Here is a 13158-nt window from a genome sequence, read left to right as displayed (position 1 = left end):
CTATATTTAATACACTAGTTTTCAATGCATCTCAGAGGTTTTTGTGGCATCCCATTGCCACAAGAAATGTCATATCCTAAAGGATACTATAAAAGCTTTCTGTCCCGCATCTGCTGGGAGCCCAGCCTTTTCCATGTATGGTACTGTAAACAGAAGCTCTCTTCTAGGAATTCACTGTGCTGGGAGAGCGAGTTCCACGCATTCCTCAGCAAGAACCTCATTCTGCACAGGAAGCCAAGAAGCACATATCAACATACCACGCAACCATATGTGCACACTTTGATCTCTGTAAATAAGTTAACATCAGTTCAACTCCAGCTATGCAAAATTTGATGTGCTAGAAGTCTTGCATATAAGAGCATAACACAAAATACTTTAACTGAATGTGATCGTGGCCTCTTTCAAAAGCAGAAGTAATTACAGAGACTCATTTGAAGTCAACATTCACATTGCGAAATGTGTCTTAAGCACTTTGGGAGAAAGAAAACCCCGCCTTTTATTTTCTCCAAATTACAGAATATCGGTTTGGGAATGTGGACTCTGACAGAATGACGAAGCAAGAGGCCAGAAATTAGAACCTAAACCAGCATTCATCAAGACAAAGTTGCTTCAGCATCTTCAGATGTGGCAAGTGTTGGCAAACATCAGGATGAAAAACAGCAGTAATTCACCCTCTGTCCCCATAAAGCGTACAGGAAACGTGCTGGCCTCCTTCCCTATCTGCCAGCCTCACACCACTGTCCAAATACCCCTAGAAACCTCTGCTGTAAGATGTTTATGTGAAGACAAGTGGAACTATTATTTAAATGTCAAACACAAGTCTTTAGGAAAAAATAGGAAGTTCATCTGGAAGTTTTTACTTGAATTTATTTGCTTCATGAAGCATTTTAATTACAAAATATGTGGATGACATTTATTAGTAATTTTTACTAAGTACCATTTGCATGCGTAGTACACAATTTGTCTAAAACTTCCACGGGAAAGCAAGCACAAACTGAAACAGAAGCTGAATAACAGACTCTGCTCTCATGATTATTACGTTCCATAAATGATTTGGACTATACACGGACTTTCTTTCAGGACTGGAACTTGTACTCCATATGTAAAGCATTTACTTCTCGTCCGAAAAGTTTGAGAAGAACAACAGACACATCCATAATAGAAATCAGAAGAAACAAACAGGGATACGCATATACACACATAGAAGGAGAAAGTGTTAGGATGATAAAGAAGGGAAGAAATAGATGCAGTGATAGCCAGCTTTTCAGTTTGAGGTAGAGTACACAAGAGTAGCGTACAGTTACCAAACCTACCACGCCTGTGCTTTGTTAATGCATTAACATATATGTGTTTTTAATGATAAAGTATCATACCTTAGCTGATGCTCTCTCAGGTTAGACAAGGCTTCCATTCCATGTAAATAGGAATACACAATCTCCAAATCCTAAAAACATAAGGAAAACATGGTTAGGATTCTCAATTTTGTACAAGCTGTTAAAATACTAGTTTTGCAAAGCATCCAGAGCTCTCCTAATAGGGGCAGCAGGGCTATTTGAAATAACACATTTACAAGAGGTTAAAGGCAAGTTGCAGGAATACCTTTGATTATACGTTGGAACCTGACATGGGGAAGAATGATGGTATGTCCACATCGGAAAATACAAACAGAAGCTTTTCTGCTTTTGCTGTCATTATTCACGTCCAGGAACCAAGCCTGGTCAAGAATTCCAGTGAGCTACTTTGCAACTACTACTGTCCTGCTTCCCTGTGCCAACGTACCCAAAGCCCTTCATTTATGTCATAAAGCAAGCTCATGGAAACTGGCCTTTTCATGTTCAGGGGAAAAGAAAAAAAAAAGTACAAGACAGTCTAACAAAATACCCCATTGTACATAAATATTTATAAAACTGTATCCTTTCAAACAGAAGGTAAAACCACAAGCTTAAATGAGAAAAAGTTGGCATGAACAGAAAATTGTAGGCACTGGATAATAATAATAAAAAAATCATAAATACAATTCTAGTTACACGCGAAGTGTTACATTCAACCACTGTGGACCTCCAACAGCCAGTTCATAAAACAACACTAACAAAGATATGAAAACAACATCCAAGGCTAAAACTTCCTAAGATGCAACTCTGGAAACACTAATGTCAGTCTAGAGGCTTTGCTAAAGTTATACTTAAAAATCACGACAGTATGTAAGAGAACACTTCAGTGCAGCCCACAGCTTCCAGGGTGATCAACTTTGGCTCATGGATTTGACGCTGTTTCATCATCCATTTTTTAAAACATGCTAGTTAAGAGACAACACATTATCCACAATTCACGGAAAATTAGAGCAGTGACTCACAACCGCTAGCTGAGACTGACAAAGTTGAGAATAAACTAACACCAATTCCATTCCCATAACTTACTGTAAGAATATGTTTTCACATAACTGAATATATCAAAGCTATAAATTTATGGAAGATTTGGTCACTGGGAAATATTTGTGTATTTAAAATTTACCACAAAGTACAGAAATACTTCAGTTTTCAACACAATGAAGGAATGCTAGATCCAGTATTGGGCAACAACGTTAGGAGTGAAGTCACACAGAGAACTTGTATTTCAGTAAGAAAAATAAAAATAAAATCTAGTTAAATACATTAAGTGTAGAAATGTTACCGTACTTGTTTAAGCCACGGTACAGATCAGAAAATACACCAGGAGTTACACTCAATGGTTAAGACTAAATAGATGTCTTTCATTCAGTATCGAAAAGAATGTCTTTTTCTCACACTGACGCAAGCAAATATTCAGTTTGAAAAAGTGGAAGAAATTCACAAGTCAAAATGCTGTGATTTCACTTCTATTCTGCTCCTTCTGTTCCCTTGCCCTCTAGAGGCTTTGGTCCTCCTGTGAGGAGCAGAGGACATAGCAAGGACAAAAGTAATTATGCATGGTTTGGGACTGAGGGACCTTGCACACAGAAGGCTTTGAAGAGAAAATACAGTAGTCACTTGCCTTTTTACCCTTTTTTTCCTTTTCTTTTTTAAATATACGAATAAAAGCATGTGAAATGACATGTCTGCCGCAGTCAGTGACCTGCTCACTTGCCAGACAGGCTGGGGGTGAGCAGAGGCTCCCGGCGGCTCTGTGCCAGCAGCGGGGTAAGAGAGAAGCCCGACAGTCCCCGTGGCATCGCTGCTGCTCATCTGGATGTGCCAGACTCTGCGGCACTAGCCACCGGCAACCGTGGGAAGCTGGGAGTGGACCACCAAGGATCAGATGCCCACAGAGTGGATTATATGGAAAAGCGCCCGGCCAGAAGGTGCTACTGTAATTCATTTTCAGCAAGCCTGTCTAACAACAAGCAGACACGGAAAAGAAGGAGAATAACCCTCTGCCACCAGCTTGCACTGAGGCTTCTCTCGAGCGGCACAGCTGAAGGATTCACTGACGAATAAGGAACCATTAGGGATGCTGGCTTACAGGGGTCCTAGAAGTGGCGGTGTGTGCTAAAAGGGATCCATGGACATTCAGTCTCCAAAACTACTGGGTGACCCGAACCTAGTGACCAACCCTGCAGATGTACAAATCTGTAAGGAACGCAGGTTATGCTCACAGAGAAATGGAGCTGAAGTGACTCAAACAGGGGGAATGCGTTTAATCTCTGAAGGGAGTCATTCTGACCAGTACCACAAACAACAAGGTAAGTTCAGGGAGCACTTTTTAAAAAAATAAATAACCCCTCTTCAAAATATAAGCATACTTGTCAAATACTTGCAAATACAACATCCCATAAGTCCCCATACTACGAACGGTGGTTGGCGGAGCTCATTGCCTCTCAAATCTGCACCTGGAGATCTAAAAAAGGGGACCGGGGGAAAAAAAAAACAAAACAAAACAAAAAACCCAAACAAGTCTTTACTTTTGCTTCCATCATGGCTGCTAGCTGCAACAACGTGAGGAAGGTAAAGCTGAAGACATCTCACAGAGAACTAAGGTGTTTCTTTTGATTTGCAAAAAACGCAACAAGAAAACAGACCGGTGCTCCAGGCAGTGGGTCCTATCAAAGCAAATAGTCATTATAACACTGCAGCTGACGTGCACTGCCATTAAATCAGACAACTGTTTCCAGAAAGTGTGCTGCAAGCCCGACCTTTAAACTGTACCTTTCCAGAGGGTGTCTAGCAGGAAACAGCTCCCTCTAGCACCAAAACCTTGGCACTGAAGTTTAAGTCACAAATAACCAGCATCATTTCTTTCTGTTAAATTCTCTGTAACGGCGCCAGGTACAGAAAACTACAGTAGAGTCAAAAGAGCTGAATATATTTTCGTATGTTGTCAGTAGGCACTGCACGCTTCTAGTCAGTCTGCAGCATTAAAGAGTAGGAAAGCAGTTTGGAAAATTAAAAAAAAGAAAAAATCAGAATATCAAATTACTGTCATTAGGTCACCTCGCTTTTCCCTTTATCTCAGGAAAAAATATGCTTTGCTTACTTAGCAAACATATTCGTTATTGCACATAAGTAGCTGATTCAACTTCTTAATTTACAGTAAATTAATGGAATGCAAGAGTCCTTCAAAAATATTTGTGCCAGGAGTTGTAAAATTCTAAACAGATTCCAAATGCTTGAAATGATGGTTTAATAAAAACCATTTCACAAAAAAAAAAAAAAAAAAAGAACACACATAAAGTTAGGCGTGTAAGCTATGAAAGTTTTTAATTTTTATATTCTAGACACTTATCAAAAAGCTAAAATTTTAAAGTTCTCAGGAAAAGCACTTTATCTTTCAAGAAGGACATAGCCTGCCTCTGTGATTTATGCCGGCTAGTCAAGCCAAAACCTTAAAGCAGCAGTAAAATTCAACCCCACTGTGACTTACCCAAACATTTCTGCTGGCGCGCAGCATCCCCGAGAGCAGCCTCTAACTAATCCACAGAACATATAAAAGCATGCAGGTGAAAGCAGCAGCCTCATGCTTTTCGCCTGGTTGTTTTTGCTAAACATATACTCAGATTACCACAAGGTGGCAGATCGAGCCATGAAAACTTCAGAGAAAGTCGGTCATTACAGGGTTTCCCCCTTCATATTTTAAAATATAACTTTGTAACAGTTTATAAAAGTCAAGAGGAGCAAAGCTAATCATCACCCTACAACTGGTTAAATATTCTGCTACGGGAAGGACTATTTATATAAAAGCACAGAGGAACCACCAACTTTCTGCTTTCTAGTCTTATCCAGACAGCAAAATTGGAAAAAAAAAAAAAATTGCAAAAAAAAGCAATGCAAAGGCTCAGCTGATTTTCCTACAAGAACCAAGTTCCATGCAAAGTTTGTGGCACAAGCTTGAAAAAACATCTCAATGGAAACTCCAAAAGCAAAAATTAAATGCGAAGCACAAATTAGCGCAGTTTTTAAAGTATGTTTTTATTTAAATGCAGGCTAAAAGACTGAAATCTAATCTACGCTTAAATTTGTACTGCAGCCAAAGTCATATGGTTGCGTTGCTGTGTGTGGAGCAGCCTGAGATTTGTGTAATTCAGTGTTATTTCTTAATTTGTTTGTTTCCACAGTGTCAGCTGGCTCAGTTTAAAATTCTGACTGTACTTCGAAATGAAACAGGGAGACTCAAGTTTTAAGAGTGCTCAATTTCAATTAGATCCATAGAAACACATTGGTCTGCAGCCCTTCTTCAACTCTCAGTTCTAATAAAATTAAGCATATGTTTATGCCTAGACATTTCTATCCATTTCACTTGTGCTTAAAACGTATTCGGCAACACCAGTTACACAAACCTGACAAACCCAAACCAAAATGTTGGCCCCAAATTCATACTAGCTTAATGGAGAATTTTTTACTTTGGTAAAGTGATAGACATGTCAAAATTCACTACTTTGGACTGGAAAAGTTAAACCTCTCTAAAAATCCTAGACTTACACTGTTTTCAGTCCTGGTTTGCATTATGCTGTGAAACTACAGGCCACGCTTGTGAAACAAGCAAAATGCTGAGCTAAGAAATTCATTGCCCTCTTAGTGAGAAATTCACTCATTTCTGTGAAGTGGCAAACAAGCGCGGAGAAGCTTTCATCTTATAATAGTTTGGTTTATTCTAGCTCAAAGGATAAAAATAAAATACAAGGTAATTCCTTAATTCACTGTCTTGAAGGATAGGGGAAAAAAAGAAAAAAAAGAAAAAAAGGACCTTTTCAAAGCACCCAATATTCACCTTAGTCTGAAAAAGATCTGCCTGCTGAGCGTACACCAGGTTTTGAAAAGCTGATCTTTGTTAAAATAACCCATCTTTAGCTCACATTCAGCCAACCACCCGTACACCCGGCTGGGAGGAGAGGGTGGGTGCACCCACTCCCCATCACGCCCCGCAGCTCCAGACCTCACCCCAAGCCCGGGTTTCACTCTTGTGAAAATGGAAATGGGAGGTCCCACCCGGTCCCTCCCCGCTGTCCTCCTGCCACCTCCCTGGCCCCAGGAGGAGCACCCACTCATGGGGACCAAACATCAAGCCTCTCTCTTGGCAGCAGGAGACCCACGAGGTCCAGTCTTGGAGTCACGGTGGGGAGAAGGTGGGACCTCAAAGTCTTCGGTGGGTTTAAACAGACCATGAAACCGCTGGCAGGAAGGGAGGGGTCTGTCATTTCTATATGGCTGACTACACAGTTATTTTAGCTCCAAGTGGAACTTCCCTTTTTTCTTCAAGCATTTTAATGCTTTTTTTTCCCCCCGCCAAATCGTGCTATACTAACAAGAGCAGCAACGCCAAGTTTTTCTTCCTAGTGAGCAACGAAGTCCCACTCCAAACCCAGGTTGCTGAAGTCCTGCCTCTCCTTCCTTGTAGCTGCAGGATCCTGCCTTTGTCCCTTTCTTCTCACATCCAGCACCTGAAATCATTTGACTCTCAGCCACTCAGGCAGCTACACCAAGCACTTATATTTTCTTTTTTTTTTTTTTACCACTGATTTAGCACCTGCCTGCCTGTACTTGCTCACCAAGGCCAAAACAGTGCCAGCATCGCCAAAAGAAACAGACTGGACGACAGCAACATCAATCCCATCTGGCCAAAACAGAAATTTCCGTGTCCACAGAAGAGACATGTCTGCTCTTGAGTAGGTTTGTTCCCATCTGGTTCACACTAACCTGGCAGCCTCTCACCAACAGCAGCTCAGGAGACCATACAAGTTACTGCCTCTGAAGGAAAGGCAGGCCGGGGGGGGGAAAGCTACGTCAGTCACCGTAGCCAAACCCATCTCTGAAGGCAAGACCTTACCCTAAGGGTAACCTCACATCTTGCAAATATTAAGCTGCCAAGAGAGGAGCAAAACCACAAAAACCAACTTACACCGTGACAAAAAAAATCAGTTATTACTGATACCAAAATCGCTGCCATGCACACATGAAGTATTCATCTTCACCTACGGCTTCCCAGCAGTGGGGAAAAAAACTAAACACACAGCGGCTGTGCAGGAGCATGCCCAGGTATGTATGCACTTATCAATGAACCACACCAAGACTAATTTGTTGAAGAGATTAAAATAAAGTATTTGTCATGTGCTACAAATGTTTGACATTCTTTTTCTTACATAGGGACCTTCTTATTCAGGTGGGGGGAAGAGGGGAGAGCGCCACACAGGAAGCCTGCCAGAGTCCAACCTATTACACTACAATTTAAGATAAATTAATCTTTTTAACTTCAGTGTAAGCTACCACAGCATTTTTCTGCAAGCCATTCTTACTAGTGTACATAGAGATCCATGGCTTAAAAAATCTAAAGCCAAAGTTATAGGAAACAATTTATTGACTTGATGCTGAATTGGCAGCTACAGAGATACAGATTAAATATTTAAGTAAGTGAAATTACATCTCTCAAATGGCCCAAATTGGCACTTTTGTGAATGAAATCCCACGGGTCATATTTTAAGGATGAATATTGATAATGTAATTTACTTTCATAAATGTACCTGAAATAACTACTTATTTTATATCAATCTATTTTAAAAAGTACACAAAAACTGTAAGCTATCAAAGACTAATAAAAATTCATTCCTGAAGGGAGAATAAAACTGCTAATTCTGAATACATTCAATGCCTAAGCATAGTCTAGGGTGCAAAGCTTGGTCTATCAGTTTTGCAAAATGATCAACTAGCAATTCCTTTAGCAAAACTTGATATTTTTAATACTGAAGTTTGATTCTTCCAACAGAAAACCTACAGAATCAGGTGACACTACCCTTTCTGGTGATCTCACAGCAGGGCTGAAGAAGTTCCTATCCTGTTCATCACCCACATTTAGCACAGTTTCAGATCCCATTTGCCGATCTCTACTCCTGTGGGACTCCTGTTTTCCTGCCAAGAGCAAGCCAGACCTACCCAGCCACCATCCAGCCCAACACAGCCTTCCCCTTCCCAAGGGGCAGCACCATGAGCTCCCAGGCAAACTACAAGCCTGGAAACACAACATTCATGCCACAGATTCAAGGGGACACAGTTCAGCAGGGTTGCTCTGATAAGCACAATCCACCGCACTACACTGCCATTATCTTTTCTTCCTTTTCTTTTGCTTGGCACAGGAAAACTGTAAGAAGTGGAGGGGTGGGAAGCAAGAATTATCAGAGACAGGTGTGGAGCAAAGCCAGGTACATGGGTAGGAAGACAACTGACTGTAGCAGAGTAGTTTTGCTGTCCCCAGTTTGCCACCCACCAGCCTAGTCTACCTTTCCATAGACTGCCTGTTCCAGGCAACAGCTTGGCTTACCTCAAAACCACAGCTCTCCAAGACAATGATGAGACAATTTGAAACTGAGGAGTTTCTAAAAACAAATACCTTCCTACTCATACTCCAAAGAGGTGTCTGGGATTAAAAGTCAACTTCTGAACTTAAGTTCTGTTGCAGACAAATTAGTTATGAACTTCAGCCAAACCTGTTAGTGGCCATTAAAGTTCTGACTTTACCATCTTAAGCCTGTATGACTTTGCCTCAGGAAGTTTATAACAAAACGTGACTCCACGACAACCAGGCGTGACTAAGCTTGGGCATCAGCCTTCATCAGATGGGCAGTTTACAGGCCATGAAGCCAACCCAACTCTTCTCTTCCTCTGCTTCAGTTCAGCAGTGGGAAAGAAATACAGAAATTGTATTGATCTTGTTAAGACTTGTTGACACACAAAAAAAAATCGTTATTTTTAGCTCTACTGTGGGGAGGATGGGGACATTTGTTCTGGGTTACGGGTAGAATTTTTAAACTGTATTAGAAACAGGAGGAACAGGCAATTTTAATCTGGAACTGAAGTACCCACACATGAAGCTAATCGGGAACTACTCCAAAACCTCATAAAGAAAAAGGAGAAATCCCATTTTCCTGGTTTGTCTTAACTGGGAGTTGTCCCAGTAGAGAACAAAAATATGCTTATCCAAAGCCTTCAGCTGCATTACTGCCTCTAAAAGTCAGACTAGAGAAACACCATAGGATCACAGTGAAATAGTTGTGGAAAAACAAGATGTTTCAACGGGATACTTAAATTAGCCTTCCTGTCTTTCAAATACATTTTGTTTGTTTTGTGAATTATTTTCTTTTTAAAAGAGCTTCCCTCAAAAAAACAATTTCATTACATGTTTATTTTTGCATTTTAGTTTGTTTTTTTTTTTTCTAGTGGGAACCGGGTTAAAAACCTCTACTTCCACGTAATGCCTCACAGATTTACATATAATAATATAAACAGGTTTTGGTTTTCAATCTTGCCAGCAGAACCTGCTCAAATGTATAAAAATGAGTTGGAAGGTTCAGTGACCCACCCACACCAACAGACATTTAACACTGGCTCAAGATTAGTCCAATTGATTCAACATATCCTGCTGGTCATAAAGCTTTTAGCAGAATAAAGTAAAGAAATCAAGACATCCATGATTATAATCATCCCATAAGATGGGGATAAACGCGGGAAGGGTAGATGGGAAATTAAAGCCTGCCATCTCGCAGAAGTCAGTGAACAAACTAATGAGCGTAGGAAATTACAGGGTAGCACTATGCATTTCTTTTCTGCTTTCCAGGCTCTCAGAAGTCAGACAATTAAATGCTTAACACAAAAGCCTAAGTTCTCTAGTCAAAAATCCAAACGTTGGTCGCATGTCCAAATGCAAACAAAATGGTTTCACTACAAGAGATCTCTCCTACTGACTGCAGAGTCCATAATTATGAAAGGCACTTAAATTTTTCACCATTAAGAATATATATAATTGCCTTTTCGCACCTTTTCAATATTTATAGCCAACAGTTGGAAGCTTGCATTAAATCTGTTCTATCCATTTTCACATTCATTGGACAAACATTCACATCTTTTATTGCAGAGTTATGCCAGTTCCTAGGGGGTTTTCCTTTTTTTTTTTTTTTTTTTTTGAAGAGTCTCAAATTGTTTTGAGACAGTCTGTTATTTGTCCCATGTTTTCCATTAGCTATATGGAATAAGACTTAATATCCTACTAAATGAAAAAAATCGATCTTGCACTAACAAATATATCAGCTACTAAATACAGTTGGACTTATTTTTGAACAACTACTTGTAGCAGAGGTGAGTTTTAGATAAAGTTTATCCAAATACAGAGGACTATAATGATTGGCAGCTTTTAAATAACAAAATTTGTTAAAAAAAGAAAAAAAAAATCAGGAAAAAAGAACCAAACAGGGAAAATGAAGTGATACATAAGGGTTCTGGAGTAAACAGCCAGAAAGTAACTCCTAGTTGTCACCTTACAGTAACGATAGAAGCATTTTAAAGGACCTCAGCCTGGAGAACAACATCAGGAAGAGCAACCAAGGTGGCCAGGAAAAGGAGACCACATTATATCAGGCAGGGCTGCCTACTAAAAAGAAGGTTTGCAGTTAGCTGTGCTTACAGGATTCCTCAAAAGCCAGCTTTTGATACAATTCTCCTTGTAGTGGGCAAGAGCAATCTATTTTTAAAAAAAAAAAACAAAAAAAAAAACCCAAACAAACAAAAAAAAACCCCACACACCTTAATTTCCATAAAGCCTAGGTCACAGTACTTCAACATCATATCTAAGTGGTAAGCACAGCTACACAGGATTCCTTCTTCAAATGCATCATTAAAAAAATCCCCACGACATACGCTTTATAGTACGCTGGTCTTCACAGCCTACCAGATTTGTTAAACGGGGCAAGTACCCCAAATCATAAGCAAGTAAGTCGCAGTGACATTAAAGAGCTGTCTTTTGTCAACTCTTCTACAATAACTGCTCATGTGAACTTTTTAAGCTTTCCATTGCAAACAAGCTTTTTGAATTTAGCAACAGGCTGAGGCAGCAAAGCTGTTTGGCTGATGAAGGCATAACACGATAGCTCACCTCCGCACAATCATCAGTCATCATGTGTCTGCATCTGAAGCTGTAACGGTCCTAACGGCTCACGTTTCATCTAACTTCTTGGGAATACTGGCATTTTACCTTGTTAAAACAAGACCTTGGAATTGGTTTCCTCGTGTGGTTGGGACGGAGGATCCCGGCAGTGAGTGCCCAGGTAGGTTCCAGCACTGTCCCAACTGCTGAACGCCACCGAGCTCCACCCTCTACTTGTGGCATTGCTCCCTTTGCCAAGCACAAAACCCCCAAACCATCCCAGAAACACAAACCTCACGCTCTGGCTGAGAACAAAAAAAATCAGTTCCCAAGAACAATTCAATCCCAACCCAGCCAGCAGCACGCTCATTTCCAGAATCATCTGGAGCATCAGGGCCTCCTCCACTTTGTAAACTGGGATTTTCTACAAGCCCCCAGTGCTGAGGGAGACCCCGATCGGCCTCGCCAGAGGTTACTTGTTGCAAACAGCCACCACCGAGGTGGGTTGAGCTGGTGAGGAGCTCCGCGCTGCAGCTCCCTGGCTTATTACCATGACAACTCACATCCAGAAACAAAAGAACCAGCACGCGTTGGAAACTGCGCTCTGACAGAACGCGCAACAGAAATATCTCAGTAGTACTATAATCAAGAGAAAATACAGTGAGTTATTTTCTATGGCTGGCCTACAACCATTTCATATTGCTGGCTTACAACCAACCAAAGCAAAAAACACAAAACAAACAAAACAAAAACGGAGTTCGCGTTTCCAACCACAGAGGCAACAGCAGGTATTAGCTGAAGTAGAACGGCAATGTTCCTTTTTGCTTTTGGCGGTTTTGGTTTTAAGAAAAAACGTGTTGCTCAGTTTCTTTATATTTATGAATCAAAAAAAGCAGATACAGTAAAAACATGAGGAAGGGGAAGAAAAGATTATACCACAGCTAATTTCAGAGGTTTATACCCCAATACACATCTTTTATATTCATGTGTTTAAATAAAGCATTAAAATTCATTTAGACAGATACAATCTTTCCCACGTTCAAACATACAACTCCTCTTATTTCAGCTTATACTTTAAACAAAAGCTTTATAAATTGATTTCATGTTTTAAAAAGAGATAGCGAAGACTCACATTCATTTATTTTTTTTGGAGCAGCTGAATTTACAGCAGCACATTTCAGAGCATTTCTTCCAACAGAAATTAATCTTACTCGAAGCATCAATGGTAGGTCACATGAAAATTATTCCCAGACTATCAGGCAAATGATCACACTGAAGTACATATTTGCATGTCAAATCAATCCTCACCCAAAAATTCAGCTCAAAAGCTGCTAGTGGACACATCGTCCCAGAGCTGGGATTACTCTGCTGTGCAAACGAGGCAAACATTAGAAAAACGCTAAAGTACTTTCCACAAAGTATTCTCCAAGCCTAAATTTATTTGTTAGCTCAGGTATTTCCTGAAACAGAGGCTGCTTTTAATAACTCCAAATTTTTATCTTCTGGGTTTGTTTTTCCTTCCTATGAGCAACTGTAGGATTCTGAAAGGGACCTGACGTTCTTTTGTTTTGTTTTTAAGTATCACTTGGGGATGAATCAATTACCAGATGACCTTACTGGAGACACTGCTCTGATCTGCCTTGAGCAGTTTTTTGCACTCTTAGAAGCAGAACACCAACCACTTAAGAAATTTTCAAGTGAAATGGGGAAACACCTACAGAGGTCACGCATCTGCAGGGTTACGGCGGCGGCGAAGCATGGCCCCTCTCAGGTCACCACCCTGCGACCTAAACGCAGCTCTGA

At 40.4% G+C, this 13158-nt stretch overlaps 1 protein-coding gene across 3 annotated transcripts in view; it reads right to left on the bottom strand.

Annotated features, from left to right (window-relative positions):
- The window catches only part of RAPGEF2 (Rap guanine nucleotide exchange factor 2), a 197318-nt gene that overhangs the window by 133967 nt on the left and 50193 nt on the right, over positions 1–13158 (bottom strand). For all 3 annotated transcript variants that reach the window (XM_074589797.1, XM_074589796.1, XM_074589798.1), the window contains exon 2: positions 1374–1444. In XM_074589797.1, the coding sequence (XP_074445898.1) occupies positions 1374–1444 (71 nt within the window). The remainder of the gene's footprint in view (positions 1–1373; positions 1445–13158) is intronic.

The sequence above is a fragment of the Larus michahellis genome, chromosome 5 (assembly GCF_964199755.1).
Source record: "Larus michahellis chromosome 5, bLarMic1.1, whole genome shotgun sequence".
Lineage (NCBI taxonomy): Eukaryota > Metazoa > Chordata > Aves > Charadriiformes > Laridae > Larus > Larus michahellis.
This window is presented reverse-complemented; position numbering and strand designations above follow the sequence as displayed.